The following is a 21,755-nucleotide window of genomic DNA, read 5'->3' as shown; positions in this document are numbered from 1 at the left end:
CAGCTGTTGTGTGAGATGTGGTGCCACGCTATTGGCTGCTGCACTTTTATTATTATTGGCTACTAAAGGATCAGTGCCCCACTTTACCTTCCTTCTTTTGCTTTTTTTTTTTTTTCCAAGCAGCTTATTTTGTTAATAGAAAATGTGTGTGTGTGAGAACTTATTATTAATTATTTTTATGAAGCTGAGCTCTCATAGGCAAACTAGTCTCCAGGCTCCGTAACAGACATTCAGAGCTCTTTTTTTGGATTTTGCATGCCTTTAGCTCCATTGTCTGTCAGGATGAGTTAACACTACATACTACTGAGAGTCTTCCATTTTGGGGTTTTCTAGTTTCAATTAGAATAGCGCAAACAAAATTTGCATGTTTGCAACAGGATGCTAGTAAGACTTTCAGAAAGCCTGCAGAACTACTGCTAAAGACCATAAAAAACAATTGCAAGTCTGCTTGAAATTAAAATAGAAATAACTGGGGGTTAGCTAAAAAATATATGCACAGTCCTTTTATTTCATGTAGTAAAAAAAATAAAGAAATCAAAACAAGAAAAGTACTAACAAACATTTTATTACATAATTCAAATTCTTACAGTGAAAAAAATGATCCTAGTCTGACCCGACTCCCACTTCACACTAAATTATTTTCTGAACAAAACCCCCCAAATAACAAAAACAGTGTGCAGATGTGAATAAACCCGCTTACAGAAAATTAAAATGAAATGAGATGAAGAGACGGCACAGCACAGTCAGGATACAGGACGTAGCTACTGCTGTCAACCCTCACTCTAGAGTTTAGCTGGTACAAACAGCCAGTTCTTGCATCTTCTCAATTTCAATTCAATGAATCAGAGCATAAAAAGCAAAACTGCTAGAAGGAAAACAGGAGCTTTGCTGACTCTTCTCTCACATTTGCCTTTTAATCTTCATCAGGTGTCACTTGGTCTCCACTTAATGCCGCAGCACCTCCTGGAACCTGGAAAAATAAAGTTAAAGAGCATATTGTTATAGTCAGGGTAAAAAAACAAAACAAAACCCAGTCAGTGTGTGTCCAAGGACATCATCCCCTAAGCAAATCCCGAAGATTTTTCATATGTATAAGTTACATTAGTTATATAGCTCTGTGTTTTTGCTTTAAGGATATTAATGCTTACAAACGTCTAAAAATGCAGAAGATACCCCGCCGTCAGGCTGTTTCTTTTACCAAAATCTCTGCACGTTGTTTTCTAGCTGGATCTGAACTTATGAAAATGTTATCTGGGCCACTTTTAGGTGAATGACCACTGAAAGCAGCAATCCTTTCTGCAGACTTTGTTTGCCCCTCAGGCTGGTGTGTTAACATCTTACCGTTCTCAAAGCTGTCCTTCTTCTTCGTCAGAGCTCGGATCTCCTCTCGATGCTCAGCAGCTCCACTTCGAAGATCAGTGTCGCTCCGCCGGGGATCTTTGGAGGGGCTCCCCGGTCTCCGTAGCCCAGCTCGGCGGGGATGACCAGCTTCCTCTTCTCGCCCTCGCACATGCCCAGCAGGCCCTGGTCCCAGCCTTTGATCACCTGGCCGGTGCCCAGGGTGAAGGTGAAAGGCCTGTCGCGGGGAATGCTACTGTCAAATTCGGTGCCGTCCTCCAGCTTTCCGGTGTAGTGCATATTCAGCACGTCTCCTTTGCGGGATTTGATGGGGCAGTTGTCCACTCGCTTCTTGATGCCGATCTGCAGCTTCTTCTTCTCGGCTCCACTCACCGCCGCCGGGCTCAGGGAGAGCACCGCCACCGCGAACAGCACGTACACCCGCATGGCTGCAGTACCGAGTCTGACGAGAGTGAAGCTAAAAGACCAGCGAGCAAAAAATGGGGGGAAGCAAAATGAGAAACGAGCAGGAAAACTGCTCTTGAAAGCGGATATACGTAAGATACGACCGGATGTCGTTTACCGGGTGGTGTTACTACAAAACCCGTCCGGAAAAATTACCTGAAGTTGGATTCACATTGGTTGGGACTAAGTTCCCTTTTTCTTGTCACTTATACATAATATATATAAATATGTCTTTTTGTTTTCTAAAGACGGTAGTTTACTGTTATTGACAGTTTTGTTGTTGTTCTTGGTTTTTTTTTTAAAGCAGAAATGTAAAGAAAATAGTCTAAGGACTAAGGCTGTAATTCTCCAATTTGAATGTGTCATTCAGCCTTGTAAATCCTAGCAACCGTCTTAAATCAAGTTACATCCTTTTAAATTTGTGAAATATTTACTTTACTTGTTATGCCTTGGAAATTTAATATTATGCATCTGGAATGTCTTGTATGTTTTGACGCTGAATATTTTTTTCTATTAAAAATTATTTATTACAAATTAAAGTAAAAGTGTGTCTTAAATCTTAAAAACAGGATATTAAAGTAAACTGCGTATTTATTTTGTTGTGGTATGAATGGCCATGTAATCAGTATGAAAAGCTGTAAAAACGTATTTACCCTGGAAGACAGCAGAGGAAACCCTGAGCCAAGTCTCTGTCCACATTAACAGTCAAAAACCAAGTTCACATATGGCAAACTGTTTAAAACTGCTTTCAGTTCTGTGAAATGCAATTAATTTAATTTTAATGGAAACATTTTAAATCCAAGAAAACAGTCGTTTGATGATCCTGTTTCTTTAAGAAACACTGAACGACGAGCTCGAAACCGACTTTAGCCTCATCCCTCCCACAGTCTGCGTTACGTCACCCACTGTCACTCAGCGGTCACCTGCTTCAGCTGAGGTACGTACGTCTAGTTCTCTCTGTGTACTTAAACTTGCATCTCCACGTACTCGACACTTCGAGGGTCAATAATGGGTTTGTATGTGGGCTTTACAGGGCTGAAACCCACGGGGAGAACACGGAGAAGCTAACAGCCAGTTGCCACAATGCTCGCTCGCCTGTTAGCGTCGCTCGTCAACAACCTTCACGTCGTTGAGAAGTTGGCGGAGTCTCGACCGATTCGCAGGGCGGCTCAGATCACAGCTTACGCTATCACCAAGGCTCAGATAGCCGGACGGGACGCCTCGGACCGGGCCTTGCGCTCCCAGACGCTACGGCAGGTCCGGGACGAGGCCAGCAAAGTGCCCGAGGATCTGGGAGAGATCAGTGGCCGCCTCAAGAGAGTCAGAGACACGTTTGTGAATGAGGTCAAGTCAGGCTGGAAGGACGGATCCAGGCAGGTGAAGAAGTGAAGAAGACAAGCTGGTTGTGGGATGTGACCGAAACGCTGCTGCTTGAACTAAATAGAACTATTGTGTCAGCATGGCACAGAGACGGCGTGCTGGTGAACCATCACCATCAGGGTGCGCTCAGGTGGTCGGTAATGTCTGTACTCGCAATCTGCAAGGTCAGTTTATAACAAACTGTGGTTAGAAAAATCAATGTCTTTTCAAACTTCTGAAAACACGTGGGAGCTTGAAGTGTGCTCTTTACCTCCCACAAACCTCTGATGGTGACGTGGACGCTGTGTTTAAGTAAAACATTTTGTTTAGAAGATTTAGATTGGCTTCTGATGAGGTCTTCTTGACATTCATCCCTTGTAGCGAACTGTGCAATCATTTGTCTGTAACACATCATCCTGCCAAAGAGCCTTTTCTGGCTCTGTGTTTCTAGAGTAAAAAAGTATTCATATTAAGTGAGATGTGCTGTGTAAAAAGACCTTTTAGATGTGACTCAATCAATAAATATTATAATTCAAAACGGCTGATAGTCTGCACTTAAATCCCATCTTGATTGTATTAAACTGCTGTAGTGGTGTACAGAGACGCAATTACAAATATGTGCAATTGCCCAGAAACTTTATACCTCACAATCAATGGGTGAGTTTTACAGTAGGAATCCGGTCATATCAGGGAAAGCACACTTGCTACCAAATGAAAATAACTTGTTAGTAAAGGAACACTTTTTAATTGGTGTACAGCATTAGTTGATTAAACTTCAGGGATATTGATTTGGTCAGTTTAGTAGCAGAAGGGTTTTATAGTTTCAGCTACCTTGGTGTCAATGAAATAGTCTTACTGCTGCCCCTATAATTATCCCCAAAAGAGTAGGAATTTTACAGGTGGAGGCCACTGACATTGTTTCCCCTTTTGTTTTATTTTTTTTCTTTCACTAGTTTTACATTTAGCTACTACTGGTAGCATGAGGCATAAGTTGTCTATTGGATTGAGATCTGATGACTGTGGAGCCCATTTGAGTATAGTGACCTCACCATCACGTTCAACAAACCAGTTTGAGATGATCTGATCTTTGTGACATGGTCCTTGATCCTGCTGGAAGCAGCCATCAGAAGATGCAGTCAGTAACAATCCTCAGGTAGGCTGTGGCATTTAAGCAATGGTCAGTTTGTCCTAAAGGACCCAAAGTGTAAAAAAGAACCCCCCCCCCCCCACACACACACAAAAAAGAAAAACTCCCAATATCGTTCCGCCACCATCACCCTGAACCTTTGATATAAGGGCAGGATGGATCCATAATTTCATATTGTTTATACCGAATTTGGACCCTGTTGTCTGAATGTCACAGCAGATTTTTGGACTCATCAGACCAGGCATTGTTTTCTAACTGATTATTGGTTTTTGTTTTTTTTTTCTTTTTTGGTGGGGGGGGGGGCTTGTCCTGATCTCAGTGGACAGGAGGGGCACCCAATTTGGTTTTCTGCTGGCATAGCCCACCTGCTTCAAAGTTTGATGTGTAGTCTGTTTAGAGATGCTCTGCTGCAAATGTTGGTTGTAAAAAGTAGTTATTTTCTTTCTGCTCCCTTCCATCAGCCTGAAGAATTATTGTCCCCTGAATAATAAAAATAAAAATATTTTTACCCAGAGAACTGCTGCCAACTGGATACTTTTAGATCATTCTCTCTATATTCTAGAAATAGTTGTGTTGAAAACTCACCAGATCAGCAGCCTCTAAAGACTCAGACCAGCCCGTCTGGCACCAAAAAGTCACTTAAATCAACTTTCTTCCCAAATCTGATGCTCAGTTTAAACCTGAACAGGTCACCTCCCTCATGTTTAATTGCACTGAGTTACGGTGATGTGATTAGTCTGTTAGATATTTGTGTTTAACAGTGTTGAACAGTTGTGCCTAATAAAGTGGCCACAAAAAAAGATCCTCATGGAGAGAGAATTTGAAACACCTACAGAAAAGTGGGGGGGGGGGGGAAAAAAAAAAAAAAAAAAAAAAAAAAACTGGACAATTTTAAAGAAGGCTCTACAGAGTGCATTTTGCAGTAAAGAGCTTTATTTCATTAGAAAGAGCTTTATGTAGAAATACTTGTGCAGACACACTGGCCTGGCAACTAAATATTAGTCACATGTTCCATCATTTCACATAGAAATACATGTCTTATCCACAGAAAGAGAAGGCATTGGTTTCTGACAACATGAGTCAGTACATATACACTGATATGGCACCTGAACTTCATATAAAAATAAATCTCTTAACATAGGAAAAATACACATCCAATCAACATGTTAACAACAGGAAATAGCATCAAGCAGCAGCAGCAGCAGCATCCAACAGGTACAGTGGATCTGAGCAAAAACAGTCATTGTTAAAGAGAGAGTAATTACAGTGCAAGTGGCAGCAAAGCAGCAATCTGACTTGTGGACTCACGGGAAACCTTGGGAAACTAAAGAGCCGGTGTGAATCCAGTTATAACTGGCTAGGTCAGGACAGTTTTAAATCTTTAACGGCTCACACGTGAGCTTAAAAGTCAGACTGCGCTTTCTTTGCAAAGCCAGATTTGGAGAGACGGTGCTGCATTACCCACTTACAGTAACAGATGGCAGCACATGCACTGATATGGCAGCTCACCTTCAATAAACAAAGCGGCGGCAGCACGTTCCCCTATTTGGCTGACAGTCGACTGGTAGCTTACTCATACCTCTGCCAAAAAATAAAAAAATAAAACAGGAAGCATTGTGCATCAGCACTACTACATCTCACATCCGAAGGCAGCTCCAACATGCCGTCCTCTCGTGTGTTTAATTAACATACAATCAGGCAAATACAGAAAGGCAAAGGGCTCCCAGGGCAGTGAATGCATTTATGGTGGTGGGGGTTGAGTGGACAGCAATCAGAAGAATTAAAGCCTGGACATTAATGTGGTGAAAAGAGGTGAATGAAAAAAAAAAAAAGGAAAAGAAGTGACAGTTGTGTCTCAGAAAGGAGAGCATACAGAAAAACGAAAAAGGGGAAAGGAGTGGGGAAAAGAGCAGCCGTGTAGGTCTGTCATGCTGTCGTTACATCCAGTAGTTGGTCAGCATGAAGCTGAACAAGGCAGCTGGCAGCAGCCACACAGAGGACGCCACTGGAAAAGGAGAGAGATCAAGAAATATTAGCGAGGCTGTACATGAGACTTATTTTTATGTTAATGAAGCAATCCCCGAGACAGATGGCCGGCTTTTAGTCAAATTTAAGTTGGAACAAGTTTTCTTAAACTCTAGATCTCCATTGTCTTCAATCTGTTTATTTTTGTCCATCAGTGGAACTTTTTGTATCAGATACAAAGCACACATTTTTTTTATTCCTTGCAAACTTTAAGACAGAAATTTAGGACAACTGCACTCTGGCATTTCAACTTAAAGAGGCCGCTGCATTGTTTCATTTCATTTTCCATCATCTGTCTTAAACTCTTGTGTGAGCATGCCATACTTCTACTAGTTTCCCCATTTCCAGTCTTTATGTTACACTAGGCTAGTGCCTGGAGCTTCAGACTTGACATACAGAGGTTAGCATGTTGGCTTTACCTGCATTCGATGAGCTGCACTCCAAGTCAACCAACGAGTCCAAGTAGACCTGGCCCAGCCACTCCTGGTAGGTCTTTCTGTCAGCAACACCCACGAGACGCACAGTGGAGTCTTTGAAAATAAGATCTGTACCTTTGTACACCTGTGAGTCAAACATCTTGAAAGCAGTACCTGTGTCACTGCCAAAATATGTCTGCAAAGAAACACATGGATATAAAAATTTCATGGGAAAATCATGCTTGACAGAGTAATTCATGCTTTTGGATGCCCAGTTTGAATTCTCAGACCTCAGAGCATCCTTGAACATACTGCCAAAAATCCCCAAACTCTTATTCTGAAGGATCTCTGACTCTCACAAAGAACATTCAGATGAACAGCGTTACCTGTGCTTGGTCCAAAAGTCCATAGATAGCATGGATGTTCATGTCTGGGCATACCATTACAGCGTGGGAAGGGACTCTGCCCAGGTTGCAGTATTTATAATGCGTTACCTCGGCTTTACCTCCAGACTGACAGAGCAGCTGGAAATCTGAAGGCAGCAGACCTACACAACACAATTCAGATGACTGACTTTAATGTAAACATGTTTTTTTTGTTTGTTTGTTTTTTATTCTCCCTAAAATAGGAGATGTTTAAAGGTGAGCATCTCAAAGTCCGGTGTTACTCGTCTTACCGTCAGTGTTTTCGAGGACAGTAGAATGCTTGACAAACGCCACGTCTCCCTCTCCTTTTGCCACACACCTGAAACGACCGGATAAACAAACACATCCAAGTGTGGCGTGAGTGCATTAATCTTCAATAGAATTTATAATTTATAATTTGGAGGAGCTGTGGCATGTTTCCCATATCCACAAATATATCAGAAATGCTTCTGTGGTTTGGATCTGTATGAAACTTCCACTGCTGAAAATTGAAAGGTAAAGACCTTCCAATAACCTGACAACCACCTATATGCAAGCACTTGGCGACAGTGGGAAGGAAAATCTCCTTTAAACAGGACAAAACCTTGTTTCTGCTATATTAGAAAATATTTTAACAACATCCTCTTAAATTATTTGATACACTGTCAGGGCAAAATATTGCTCAAAGCTGCTTTAACAAATGCTGACTTAAAGAAATGCAGTGTTTGTACAGAAGAGGGTAAAAAATGTCCTCCTTCAGTGAATGAATCCAGATTTCCTGATGCGGTGCAGTGGGCTTGGGGTGGGTTTTTAGTACCTGAAGGCGCCGTCGTAGCCATCATAAAGGTCTTTTCCTTTCTCGCATTTGTTCTGTCCTAATTCGTCTCCCACACAGAGTTCACACAGGCTGCTGGGGAAACCGGCTTGATTCGCACCTGGTACACAGCACTTTTCAAAGAAGTCTCCAACAGCTAAGCATCATGGGAAACATAAAATGCAAATTTAGAGACTGCCCTGACAATTTAGGCTCTGAGGTAAAAGAAAGAGCAACAGCAGTGTTTGATCATTCCACTGGTGTTACACTTTGACCATAAATGTGCCTCAAATTTAAAAAACGTAATCAGGGTTGTAATGAACTGGAGAAACTAAAAGTAACACTGTTTTATTACAGCCTCTGCTATCAAAGCTCACAGTTTTCTATATTTGCCTCCTGACCACATCAGCTCATACTTCTACCACACACACACACACACACACACACACACACACACACTGACCTTGGGGTATCTGACATTGTTGTGGGCTGATCAGACCTCTCTCCATCAGAACTGCTACGGGAATGTTCCAGCCAGCTGTGCGGCCATATCCGGTGTGACAGGAGCGACGGCCACGCAGGTCGTCTAGGTTACGAATGTCAGAACTGCTCTTTTTCACCACTGCAACTGCGTAGTATGAGGAACCATCATGGTCGTCTGGAGAAAGAAAAGAAAAAACCCCCACCTGCATGATTGCTTCTCGTCTGTGAAACCAGACCACTGTGACTGTATTTTGGAGTCTCTGTGTTTTTACCTGTGTAGCTCTCGCCAGTAGCTGGGACCAAGCCATAGTCTTTGCCTGCAGTGTAGATATAACCTCCATCCAGAGTGATGGCGTCGGCATCTTTGTTCTATAAACACATGACAAGGAAACGCTGGAGTAAAGATACCAGAACTGCTAGAATAAAGCATTTTTTATATCATTTCTACAAAAGTATTCTGCAGGCTGATGTATAATAGCTGTCTGAGATAAGTAACATATTTACATATATTCGTAAGTGCATGCTAGTTGTGAGGTAACAAGACAATGTACATGTGACTATTATGTATCCTTAATATAGCAGTTTTGCCTTTTGGGGCAAAACTGCTGTGGGCTGTAGAACAGGGGTGGGTTTGCTGTCTCCTGTGGGCCCACACAGTCATGTTTGCTATTTCAGTAAAGCTAAATGTTAGGCAATATCATTTTATGCAGTAGGTAAATGCAACACTTGCATTACGTGACGTGTTTGTAGGGAACTGAATGCAATGATCTGAGTTATTGTCGTTTTAGGGACTAAGAACCAGTAGGGAGATTTCTGTTACCTTGATTTTCTTCATACAGTCAGTCACAGAGTCCCCGTAGACACAGTTAATGTTTGGAGTTAGCCCTTTACTCTGGAAGGCCACGCTCATGTCAGCACATTTCTGCTGCTCACCGCTGGATATCACACACCACCGCACGGCATTTGGGATATCTGACATGGGAGGTAGTTGTAGGTTGTAAAGACAGTTAAATAGGTTTTAAAGCAAGTTAAGGAATGATCCGAAGTGTTTAATAAAAGATTGTTCACCTTTGGGATCACAGTCCATGGCCTTCAAAGCATTATGGTACCTATTACCCATCCACTTCTTGGGTTCATCTGAGTTAGCTGCCTTAAAGGTGGTGGTGAGATTAGAGAAAAGCACAGTTCCGTCTCCATAACCCGCCGATGAAAACATGGGGAAGTTTGACTTTTGCTGCAAACAGGAGGTCAATGTTAATTAACACTGGAGTACTATGACTAGAGTGTTATTCAAATAAAACATGGAAGGCATTATCACATGTAAAGGTTAAGATGGTTAAATCCTGCCATATCTTAAAATACTTTTACACTTTATTCCAAACTTGACAACTTGAAAGCCAAGTGGTAACCATATGTTCACATGTATATAAACCATATGCCAGTGTTTCTAAGCTATTATTTCAGTTGGCCTCTAACACAGACTTGAGTGAAGTCTTACATTTTCAACTCACAGCCAACCTCCAGTTTGAACTCTTAACTACACTAACATACCCACACACTCTATATGCAATAAGAAATGTAAGCAATCTCACACCAAGGCTAAATTCAAATTTTATTTGTCACGTACACAGTCATACACAGTACGATATGTAGTGAAATGCTTGGACAACTGCTCGTGACCTAAAGAAAACAAAAAGGAAAAGGCTATGAATAAGATAGGAAATAAATATGAAAAATTAAAAAGGGTAAATTTAAGTAGGAAGGAATAAAATATAAATTAAGGTTAAAAATGAAATAACTGTACAACACAAATTAGAATGAAGGGTAAATTTAACTGGGAAGAATAAGATAAATATATAAATTAAAGTTGAAAATAAAATAACTGTACAACAAAATACACAATACACAATATAGAACTATATAAGAATGTATGAAGAAATCTAAATATAAATAAATATATACACAATAACAGCAGCTGTACAAGTATTAACCGGAAATGAAGAATATAGTGACCAGTGTTGTGCAAAAACAAAGTCCAGAAAGTCCAGTGTGTGTGTAAGAACTGTATGTGTGGGTCAGTACTGTGTGGTGGTGTGATTGAGAGACCGTATCGCCTGCGGGAAGAAGCTCCTCCTCAGTCTCTCTGTGTTGGTCTTCAGGGAGCGGAATCGCTTTCCTGACCTCAACAGAGAGAACAGTCTGTTGTTGGGATGGCTGAGGTCCTTCACGATCTTCCTGGCCTTGGTCCAGCACCGCCTGCTGTAGATTGAGTGCAGGTCAGGGAGCTCAGAGCGGATGGTGCGCTCAGCTGACCGCACAACCCTCTGTAGAGCTCGTCTGTCCTGCATGGTGCTGTTCCCGAACCAGGTTAAGATGTTTCCCGCCAGGATGCTCTCTATGGTGCACGAGTAAAAGTTCCTGAGCACCTTGGAGGGCAGTTGGAAGTCTCTCAAGCGTCTGAGGTGGTAGAGACGCTGTCGGGCCTTTTTCACCACGGTGTTGATGTGACAGGACCATGACAGGTCCTGCGTGATGTGAACTCCGAGGTATTTGAAGCTGTCCACTCTCTCCACTGGGCACTCGTTGATGACGGGGGTCTGGTAGTTCCTCTCCTGCTTAGTGCTGAAGTCCACTATCAGCTCCTTTGTCTTACTGACGTTTAGAAGGAGGTTGTTCCTCTGGCACCAGTTCTCCAGATTCCTAATCTCCTTCAGGTAGGCAGTCTCGTTGTTATCAGAGATCAGGCCCACCACGACGGTGTCGTCAGCAAACTTGATGATGGTGGTGGAGCTGGTAGTGGCCACACAGTCATATGTGTACAAAGAGTACAGCAGGGGGCTCAGAACACACCCCTGGGGGGCTCCAGTGCTGAGAGTGGTGGAGGCTGAGACATGTCCGCCCATCCTTACTGCCTGTGGTCTGCCAGTTAGGAAGTTGGAGATCCACTGACACATAGATGAGCTGAGTCCCAGATGCTCCAGCTTGGTGGTGAGTGTGGAGGGAATTATGGTGTTAAATGCAGAGCTGTAGTCTATGAAGAGCATTTTAACATAATTCCCCCTTCTAGTGTCCAAGTGAGTGAGTGATGTGTGGAGGAGATGAGAGATGGCATCGTCTGTGGAACGATTTGGACGGTAAGCGAACTGTAGTGGGTCCAGTGTGTCTGGTAGTGAAGAAATGATGAAGTCTCTGACCAGGCGTTCAAAGCACTTCATCACTACTGAGGTGAGGGCTACAGGGCGATAGTCATTGAGAGAAGCAGGGTGGGGTTTCTTCGGGACAGGAACAATGATGGACTCTGTGAAGCATGTGGGGATCACCGACTGAGATAAAGAGATGTTGAATATCTCAGTGAACACAGGAGCTAGCTGGTATGCGCAGTCTCTTAGGATACGACCTGGGATGCCGTCTGGTCCTGCTGCTTTCCTGGTGTTGACTCTCTTGAAGGCTCTCCTTACTTCATGCTCGGAGATGACGAGCACGTTTCCGGTGCTGGCAGTATCTTCCTGTCTGCAGCCGTTAGCGCCGCTAACACTAGCATTGTTGGAGACCTTAGCTGCAGCCTCGAAGCGAGCATAGAAAGTGTTCAGCTCGTCTGCCAGAGTCACGGCCGCGTTCGTCATACCGGTTGTTGGTGCTTTATAGTCCGTTATTGTCCTTAGTCCCCGCCACAGGCTCCCAGAGTCACTCTGTTGGAGTTGTGACTCTAGTTTCCTCCCGTAGCGCTGCTTCGCCTCTTTCACCGCCCTCCGCACGTTATATGACGCGGCTTTGTACGGGTCCATGTCCCCCGTCATGAGTCCCGTGTTGTAGGCAGCGGTGCGGGATCTCAGAGCGTCGCGGATGGTTTTATCCACCCACGGCTTCTGGTTGGGAAACGTTGTGATAGTCTTTGTCTCCACGGTATCATCCGCTAGTTTCCCGATGAATCCCACAACCGCTTCCGTAAACACGTTGACGTCACCGTCGGAGCTGTTTCTGAACATGCCCCAGTCTGCGTCATCGAGTGCGTCCTGTAACGCGGCCACCGATTGATCCGTCCAGCGCGCGACCTTCCTCTGAACCGGAACTTCCTGTTTCAGCCTTTGTTTGTATTTTGGCATGAGGATGATGGCGGCGTGATCAGATTTGCCAAACGGGGGGGTGGGATTGTGCCTTGTAGCCGTCCTTGACCGTAGTGTAGCAGTGGTCCAGTGTCCTTTCACCCCTGATGGGGCAGGTGATGTGTTGATAAAAGTTCGGCGCTGCGCGTTTGAGGTTGGCGCTATTAAAGTCCCCCGTCACAATAAGCGCAGCGTCCCGGTGTTGTGTCTGGTGCTGTGTGAGTGCCTCATGCAGCTCGCATAAGGCGGTGACCGTGTCCGCTTGTGGTGGAATATAAACGGCACTTACAATGACCGATGTAAATTCCCGAGGTAGATAAAAAGGACGACACATGATGGACAGTAGTTCCAGATTTGGTGTGCAGGAGCGTGTGAGAGGAACAACGTTCGCACTGTTGCACCAGTTGTTGTTCACCATTAAACACACGCCGCCTCCCCTTGACTTCCCCGAGTCCCGTGTCCTGTCCATGCGGTGAACCGAGAAGAACTCGGCCGGCTGGATGGCGTGGTCCGGCACCGCTGGGTTCAGCCATGTCTCGGTGAAGCAGAGGAGATTGCAGTCCCGAATGTCTCTCTGGAACTTTATCCTGGCCCTGAGGTCGTCAAGCTTGTTCTCCAGTGACTGGACGTTGGCGAGCAGGATGCTAGGCAGAGGTGTGCGGTGTGCACGAGCTCTCAGCCTGTTCCTGACGCCGGCTCGCTTCCCTCTAGGCCGCCGCCGCTTCCCTTTGTTCTCCCTCGAGATCTCACTCGGCCAGCTCGGATCCGGAGTTAAAAACTTCGAATTGTGAGTACATTGTATACCAATAGAAACAAGAGTGTCACTGTCATACCTAATGTACCCAATGGTGGTGATTTTGCCGATTTAGAAACGCTGAAAACTAACTTAAAAAACAAAGACAAAGAAAAAGTGGTCGGAGCAGTCGTGACGGCAGCCGACCTCACCAGCGCCATCTTATAAACTGGTGACTATTGTGGAGTTTTATTAATATCACAGAGCTTTTGCCATTACTCGTGCTTTTAGCACTGAAGCTGGTAATTTGCTGTCAGTAGCATAAGTACAGTTAAACCGAGGTGCTTCAGATTGTCGAAGAACACACTCTTCCAAAATTATTATTGGAGATTGATTCAGGCTTAACCAGCCATCTGTACAACTGACAAGCACGTAACCAGACAGTAAGTGGAACATATGGCAGCACAGCACAGGTTTAATTGATTTTCAATTCTAATCTCACCTTTGAGAGACACAAACAAGGTCACCCAGGCTTGCTACTACCTCCGGAGGAATATTGCAATTTTAGGTATGTGTACATAAATGTGTACATAAATATGTGTGTTTATTTGAATATATGATGTTTAATTCCATCTTTTTCTTTTAGGAGTTGCTATTAATATTAATTTTAAGTTGTTCACATTCGAATCACACCTTCAAATTTTAGTGAAGATGTTTAATTGACTTAAAATGTTTGGACAGCAGAACCTTGTAACACTAGTTTTGAAAAGTGCAAATACAATTTAATATTATTATTAGTAGTAGTAGTATTAGTAGTAGTAGTAGTAGTAGTAGTATTCAACCGATTATAAAATCAAATAGGTTCAGTAGCCTGAGTTTGTTTAACTTTACATTTAGTGACCATCTTTAATAATGATATTAATGTTTTTTGTTTACATTTTTTTTGTAATGGTTATTCATACTGTGTAGGTGGGGGAAAAAAGGCCCTGACTTTCACAATGCAGAAAAATAACCCCTTGGCTTACTGAGGTGCTACTGATGTGCCATTAATGTCTGAATGTTCCTAAGGAGGGTTTGTTTGGACCTACCAGGCCTTCCATCAGCATGTTAAACACCACAGAGGGACTGATGTCATTTCTGACCACAACACCACGAGATGGGACAGGGACCAGGTTGCACCGGCTCCACTGAGTAACAGGAGCTCTAGTGCCATCAGGACACAGCAGTTCGTAGTCTGAGGACTTCAGATCTTTTGCCCAGGTTGGACCATGACCTGGTGAAGAAGCACCTGGTTAAGTTACATCCTGAATGATAAAACCGGCTTAGTAGGAAACTAATTACTATAATAACCAACTAATGTCTGTCTACCCTTCACTAACTATGACTTTACCGTCAGTGTTCTCCCCTACAGTTGTGTGTTTGATGAAGGCCACATCTCCAGCACCTTCAGCCAAACACCTACAGAGACCAAGATTGTTGTGAAATAGAAACAAATTAACAGATATACTGGACTCATACCCAACTGTGTATCTTCTGTGTAAGAGTGTAATGAGTGTGAATGTGGGTTTACCTGAAAGCTCCTTCGTAGCTGTAGTACCTCTCATTGCTGCTCATCTCACATTTGTGCTGCCCACTTTCATCTCCTATGCACAGCTGACATAGAGACTGGGGCTCACCTTGGGTAACTCCAGGGATACAACTGGCATTGAAGAAATTTGCAACACCTAATATGCAAACACACACACACATGCAAAGAAATGTTACTGTGACATGCAACCGGTGTATTACATTATTCTGTAAGACTATGTATTTTGAGAAATGTGTAAAGTTTACTTTGAATGTTCAGCAGGCAATCTCAGTTAGTTTTATTAGCATTATCATTTTAATATTTTTCCTGTAGAGTTCATACACCGAAGTACCAAAATAAACACTAAAATAACTTTAAATACTGTGAAGAAATCATTTTATTGACAAGGATTCAGATCACCATACTAGACCACGTCTGTCTACGCTTAACTAACTCTTATGTTAGTTAAGGATCCTTGTTAGTGCCCTCTACACCCTCTAGCAGACCGTTACATGGGGAAACCTTTTGAATACAAGCGCGCTGATCCACACAGGTGTGCACACGGGTGTTCACTGTTCATAGACATAAACTACACCTTTCTTGGCTGCTACTTCAAACCACATTGTGTGCTGTCGGTCCTGCGTGCTGCACAACAACATTCAATATTTAGTATTTACTGCTGTTTATACTTAGCTAGATTAATGCGATGGTGTTGTGTTTAGTATGTTGCTCTGTTTATTTTTTGCTTGTTTTCTCTTCTTTTTCTCTCAACAGGTGATCCAGGAGATTTTTCTTTTTCTTCTTTCTCTTTTTAAGTGCCCTTTCTCACTGTCCCTGTTATCGTTTTTATCGTTAACTCGGTTTTCCTGGGTCTTTTCACGTGTGTTATGAATATCTCTTTTTTTCCCCCCGGTACCGGTACTAGTTTTATTTTGTTGTATTTATCCGCGACACCTTAAATGCCGGTCCGTGAAAATATTGTCGGGCATAAACCGGTCTGTGGTGCAAAAAAGGTTGGGGACCGCTGATTTATACAACCATTTGGAGGCTTTTACTTTAAAAACACACATCACTATGTTAATCATGATAACCTTCCTATGCGGGTATTTTTTTACTGCAGGTTCAACTTCCAGTTAAAATGACACAATGTTCCTTTAGTGTATATATAAATATATATATTCGCTATCATCTGATCATTTATTAATAAGTTCTATGTAACTGTGAAAATAATTGGTGTTTCAGTTTAATAGGCTGTGTTGTCCTGGTCACTTCGTCTTGTACCTCCGTACTCACCTGTTCAAGATTACTCCATAAAACAAACTTAACTGATGTTATTCTCTGCTAGCTGTACTGTGTTCCTGTCATGTTGTATTCTGTCTAAAATGACTAAATATTCAAAACTCAAACATGTCATTCATACCCTGTGGGATGTTGCAGCCCATCACGGACATGTAGCCTTGGTCTATCAAGTACCCTATGGGCATGTTCCACCCAGCAGTGCGACCTATCCCGGTGTGGCAGCTCTTCTTTCCTGCCAGGTTGTGGATATTGATGCCAGAGTTTTCTTTCTTCACTACAGCAACTGCATAGTAGGTGGTGACAGCTGAAGCAAAAAAGCACAGGTATTAGCAACCGCTGTATGAGACTGATAAATCTAGACCCACAAATGGTGTCTGACATGTTGACACTGAAGAGACCAAAAGATATCTGGGATCAAAGTATAGTTTACCACATCAGTTTTGAAATATCCCACATGTACAATTATTGTTGGGATTAACAGCAGTCATAATGTAACACACTTATCCTAGGTAAACATAATGGCTGACTTGGTCATTTGCTATCTCTGTGAAACACTGTGCATTAATGTTAGTAGAGATAAGCCAGAAGATATAAATTCAATAGAAAGACATGATATAAAGAGCAAATGAGATATATTCTCCGCTGAGTTCAGAAGATAATCCTTCTTGAAGAGTCATAAAAGCTTAAAATGTCATAAAAGCTTCAAGAGTGACAAAAGATGAGTTTTACTATGTAATAATAGTAAAACCTTTACATATGAATAAAACATTATTCATATGTAATGCTGTTTATTTAGGCCTATGTGCTTGCTTTTTATGAGAAATCAAGCTACTCTTGTTTCATTAGCAACAAATTAACTAACCCTTACAAACTGAGCCAAAACTCAGAAATAGTGTGAGAAACTCTAAAAACACCATTACTGCTTCTGCAGGAATTAAGAGGGTGAGTAGCAGCCAGGTGTTCCTTATCAAATACTGATGATCAATTAATTGATCATCAGTAAGTGTGAGCATCTCTATAAAAGCATCAGTTTTGACACAATTTTCCCAACTGTGGGTACCCCAGCAAATTCTCCCCAGAATGTGTGATGCTCAGACGAACTGCAAAAGCAACACACTCTCACTCCCAAAGCGTAACATTTTACAGTACATGACAAATCCTCGATATATTACTCTTCCAGGCACCCAACACGTCCCTAGGTTACAAGATCTTAAAAATGAGGAAACATGAGAATCGTTTGGAATGAATCCACACATGTACTTTTGTTTTACTTAAATCGCTTTGGAAAACACTATCCAACGTCATTAAAGTGCTGGTTAACCTTAGGGATAAGGTTGGGGTTAGGGCTTGAATACATGGTTGGAGTGTCATTCTACTGGATTTCATCCTTAACCTGTCGCATAGCATAAGAACGTGGAGGGTCACCTTTCACGTCCCTCAGGAACTTGACAAATGGTCATTATATTACGCCTCAGGAGTGATCACGGGCTGGCAGGCCTCAGTTGCCATGTTAATTTCAGAAGTTCATTAGAATTAGCACAATTAGAAAAAGACTAAACAAGTACAGATTGTTTGAAGGGTTGCCAGGAGAAAACCTCTTTCCTCTAAAAAAGAATAAGGCACAGCTTAGGATTTGCAAAGCTGCATCTGAACAAAATCACAAGGCTTCTGGATCAGTGTCCTTTAGACAGACAAGACCAACCTGGAGATGTTTGGCCATAACGTACACAATATTTGTCAAATACTGCAGGGCGCAGTACGCCGTTCAGACTTATTGCAGTCATGGAATCGGCCATATACCATGGACAGTGATCTGTGTCTTAGCAGCAAATTTACAACAGAATGTCTGAAAAAGTGATCAAGGTGTGGCAAAGGCCCATTCAAAGTCCAAACCTCAGCCTGATTGAAATGCTCTGTCACGACCTTAAGAGAGCTGTGTACAAATTAATGAGTGCAAATCTCAATTATCTGAAGTAGCTCTGGAAAAGGGAGTGGACCGAAATTCTCCCCAGTGATGTGAGAGCCTGATAAAGTTATACAGAAAGTGATTATGTTCAGTTGTTGCTGCTAAACGTGGTTCACTGAATCATGGGGTGTACTGCATTTTAGGTTAGTTTTTTTTTAAATTAATTAATTAATTAAATTAATACCAAGGTGCAATATATACTTGTCATATTGTGAATGGATAACCTCACTAGTCTCCTGACTGGTCCGTTTACGGCATCCTGCCATACAACTGCATTTGTCCCTAACCATCGGGAACCCTCGCGTTAACATTTATCGAGTTGAAAAAGTTAGCGTTCATCCTCCAGCTTCACTGTGCTAATGCGTTTATATTATGCTAACCATAGCTCTGTTGCTAGCCACCACATAGCACATCATTATATACCCGCTAGTCCAACTTTAATAACCCTATAAATGTCACTGCTGTTTAGTTTTGTCTTCATTTATGTTGGAAGTGACAGCAAAGCTGTAGGTTTAAATTTTTCAGTAATCCCTCAATCGGAAAATGGTATATTATTTAATCTTAAAATGTTTTTGGAGACTTCCTGTATACCACTAGAGGGAGCCCACGTACCACCAGTGGTACGTGTACCACAGTTTGAGAACCACTGCATTAGAGGTTGTATTTAAATGTTCCAATATGTAAAACCTTAAAACTGAAACAGGGTGTCTTTTGTTTTCATTGTTTTGTTAGTTGATTGTAGTCTGTCTGTGGCCAAAGAAACAGTTGTTAGAATATTTATTTTATTTATTTAGACATTTCTAGTTATTCTGTATTATTTAAACAAGCATGCAGTGATCGAAGGCCTTTTTTTTAAAAACTTTGTCATGTTCCTGTACTTATGCTGTGCTCAGCTAAGCTAAGAACCCGCTAGCTTCATCACTTCTCCTTAATTGTAATTCACTGATTTGGGGTCTTACAGCCAGCCTGTGATTCACTGCCAGCCATCTTAAACGAAGCTGTTTTCCCCAAGTTGTAGATGTCTTTGGCAGACATGGACAGGGCATCAGCTTCCTTTCTCTGCAGACAAAAATATTAATGATAGTGAAACACAGGACATAGGGCGTCAGCAGTAATGGATGACTCATTAACTCAAACATTGCAAAGATGATAACTAATGAAGAAATATTTGAAACAACAACAAGTCTTTACCAATGAAGGTTTTAAAATAAACATGAAGCATGCTTTTAAAATGTAATAGCTATTTGATATTCTCCTAGGATTTAAACTGCTGTCTGTAATTCAAGCTCAGCCATGCTTATGCTTCATTAACTGGGGCAACTTGTTCTCAGGTCAGAAAGCTCCCAGTCTGTGGTTGTCATAAAAAAAAAAGAAACACAAAGTGTGCATTGTGCTGATAACAGATCACCAAGTTATTGGTTCATGGTTTATGTTGTTATCTGAAGTCTGACTGTACTTTCTGGTACTCGGAGCATTTAATCAACTTTAATGGGTCCTTGTTGGTCCCACATGACTGAAATAAACAATCTTCAAACTTTCTGGGTCCAAGGAAGCTTCAAGTTTGATTTCCTACCAGTTCAATCTTACCTGTAGTTTCTGACCGCAGTCCTCCACTGACGCTGCATTGACGCAGCTGAGGGAAGGACGGATGGAGGCTGTGCTGAAAGCCTGAGACATGGCCTGACATTTCCTCTGCTCGTTCTGTGAGATGGTGCACCATTTGATTGTGCTTTGGCCAAACACTGAGGGAGAGACAGAGGGAGTTATTCTGGCATTAAACTGTTACACCACCTGATTTACAAAAATTACATTCTGCTTCAGCACTGCTATTCCCAACATGGGAGCTGGGATCTAAAAAGGGTTGCAAAATAATTTACTAAATGGGAAAGGAAGCATATTTTTACTGCACACACGACATTCATTTTCTCAGATATTTTTCTCTGTGGTACAGCAATAAGGACTGAACAGTGTTATTCCTCCAGAATAGGGGATTATTCATAGAAATAGCTTCACTTTTATTGGTCATCAGTTAGTAAAGATGTAACCAGAAATAACTGTAATAATACAAAAGGCACCAGTACAAGGTAAATGTCCTACTTTTTAAACCTTTTGTATGTAACGTTGTTGTGCACAGTTTGTCATTATGGTTTCTTAATCATTTTTGCTTAATTTTTTTTTTTTGCCAAATTATTTAAATCTTAAGAGTCTTAAGAATATTCAAATCTAAAAGTAAAATTGTTTTTATGTACATGGACACTCAATAAGATCCAACACAGGATCAAAGATCTTTCATATAAAAGAAAAACGGTTGCACCTTCTTTCATGCATTTACAGCATATTTAGCTTTAAAAAGCCAGTCTTACCAGTATGTAGTATTAGCAGTAGTGTTCCAACTGTCCTCCACATGGCCACAGCCTTGTTCTTGTTTCCGCTCAGCTGGATGAAATAACCTCCTTTCTCCTCTCCTCTGCTTTATAAAGTGACTTCTGAGTCAAAGTCCTCCTTCAATCTCCAAGGCTCAGCTTAAAGTCCACGTGCAAAGCTTGTATAAGGCTGTATTTTCCACTGTTTTACAACTCAGACACCTATAATAGTGTCTTGCAGGGATTAAAAGAAGATATTAGCTCAAGTTTTTTCTAGACTTTAAGGAGTGTGCCTCCCTGGTTTACCAGGTCTGACACGTCTCTGCTGCCGCTGCCTGGCTGCAGGCCAAAGCCTGGACACAGAGGTCTTTTTTAACCCACCTCTGCTTTCCCCCTCCCTTCTCTCCTCGACCAGTGTGGTGCTTTTCCACTGATGTGCAAAAGGAAAGAAGGAATTCAGGCCAGCACATTGAGGTTGTAACTGACTCACAAAACAAGAAGTGTTTCTACCTGCTCTCACTGCTAAATTTGACCTTGTTTTTGTCTAAAAGACATGATTTGGGTTTTTTTTGTAACGTTCATTTTCCACAAGTTGCAGTCAGTTTGGCCTTGTTACCACAAGGTGACCACAATGTAAGGATTACACGTAAAAGTTGGGCATTTAAAATCTCACTTAAAATTAAGAAATACACATGTTTACACAAAAGTTATTTTTACGGCAGATAAAAAAAAAAGCCTCCCTGTGATGGATTTATAGTACTACGACTTATTAATAAAGTGTTGCAGAGGCATGAGTCTGTGAGTAAATCTGTTGCTGCTGGTGGGGGAGCTTTTTATATCACTAATAAGCAGTGTTGGGTAAGTTACTTTAAATTAACTTAGTTACATTACTAGTTACTTCTATCAAAAGTAACTCAGTTACTTCAAGTTACTCGTTACTTTCAAAGTAACTAGTTACTAGGGAAAGTAACTTTGGTTTTACTCAGAATTCTCCTGCTAATGTGTTGCTTCCGTAACTGGATACCCAGCCAGATTGACAGTCTTCTAGCTTGCTTACTTGCCACAAGTGCACTGTGCCACCTACCAATAGAAAGGAAAAGATAATGTGCACATTTCCACGAGAGAAATCCCACGCCTGGACCGTCATTGACCACCCCCATGATTCTAGCCTACGTCACAGCGTCATGTGCGCTTTTTACATCCAACAGGAAAACTGCAGTCGTGGTGCTTTCGATTGTACTCAGAACTCGGAAATTCTGCCTTCCAAACAGGA

The 21,755-nt window shown here is 42.0% G+C and overlaps 3 protein-coding genes across 3 annotated transcripts; 1 reads left to right on the top strand and 2 right to left on the bottom strand.

Annotated features, from left to right (window-relative positions):
* Window positions 1-545: 545 nt before the first annotated feature.
* On the bottom strand, window positions 546-1,913 carry fkbp2 (FKBP prolyl isomerase 2). Its single transcript, XM_040031537.1, has 2 exons — window positions 1,342-1,913; window positions 546-970 (listed from the first exon to the last, which is right to left on the bottom strand). Exon 1 carries the CDS (start codon window positions 1,783-1,785, stop codon window positions 1,369-1,371), a length of 417 nt encoding a protein of 138 aa, XP_039887471.1. The 5' UTR covers window positions 1,786-1,913; the 3' UTR covers window positions 546-970; window positions 1,342-1,368.
* Window positions 1,914-2,609: 696 nt separating this feature from the next.
* On the top strand, window positions 2,610-3,701 carry si:ch211-162e15.3 (protein NCBP2AS2). The gene is made up of 2 exons (XM_040031538.1): window positions 2,610-2,740; window positions 2,837-3,701. The coding sequence occupies exon 2, from the start codon at window positions 2,887-2,889 to the stop codon at window positions 3,190-3,192; it is 306 nt and encodes a 101-aa protein (XP_039887472.1). The 5' UTR covers window positions 2,610-2,740; window positions 2,837-2,886; the 3' UTR covers window positions 3,193-3,701.
* Window positions 3,702-5,220: 1,519 nt separating this feature from the next.
* meltf (melanotransferrin) lies at window positions 5,221-21,318 on the bottom strand. Its single transcript, XM_040031536.1, has 16 exons — window positions 20,483-21,318; window positions 19,707-19,861; window positions 19,079-19,178; window positions 16,275-16,457; window positions 14,858-15,011; window positions 14,678-14,745; window positions 14,376-14,560; window positions 9,520-9,685; window positions 9,272-9,423; window positions 8,724-8,820; window positions 8,432-8,626; window positions 7,972-8,125; window positions 7,427-7,494; window positions 7,137-7,297; window positions 6,754-6,946; window positions 5,221-6,314 (listed from the first exon to the last, which is right to left on the bottom strand). Exons 1-16 carry the CDS (start codon window positions 20,523-20,525, stop codon window positions 6,247-6,249), a joined length of 2,142 nt encoding a protein of 713 aa, XP_039887470.1. The 5' UTR covers window positions 20,526-21,318; the 3' UTR covers window positions 5,221-6,246.
* Window positions 21,319-21,755: the final 437 nt, after the last annotated feature.

Source organism: Simochromis diagramma, unplaced genomic scaffold (assembly GCF_900408965.1).
Source record: "Simochromis diagramma unplaced genomic scaffold, fSimDia1.1 OVJJ01000284.1, whole genome shotgun sequence".
Taxonomy (NCBI): Eukaryota; Metazoa; Chordata; class Actinopteri; order Cichliformes; family Cichlidae; genus Simochromis; species Simochromis diagramma.
This window is presented reverse-complemented; position numbering and strand designations above follow the sequence as displayed.

Bases quoted from the DNA above. Each gene is read 5' to 3' on its own strand.
- si:ch211-162e15.3 (XM_040031538.1), top strand. From the start codon at position 2,887: ATGCTCGCTCGCCTGTTAGCGTCGCTCGTCAACAACCTTCACGTCGTT.
- meltf (XM_040031536.1), bottom strand. From the start codon at position 20,525: ATGTGGAGGACAGTTGGAACACTACTGCTAATACTACATACTG. The intron at 16,458-19,078 runs GTAAGACCCCAA...TTTTTGCTTCAG, and splicing joins CAGTGAATCACAGGCTGGCT to CTGTCACCACCTACTATGCA. The intron at 8,627-8,723 runs GTAAAAACACAG...TTCTTTCTCCAG, and splicing joins TACTGGCGAGAGCTACACAG to ACGACCATGATGGTTCCTCA.
- fkbp2 (XM_040031537.1), bottom strand. From the start codon at position 1,785: ATGCGGGTGTACGTGCTGTTCGCGGTGGCGGTGCTCTCCCTGAGCCCG.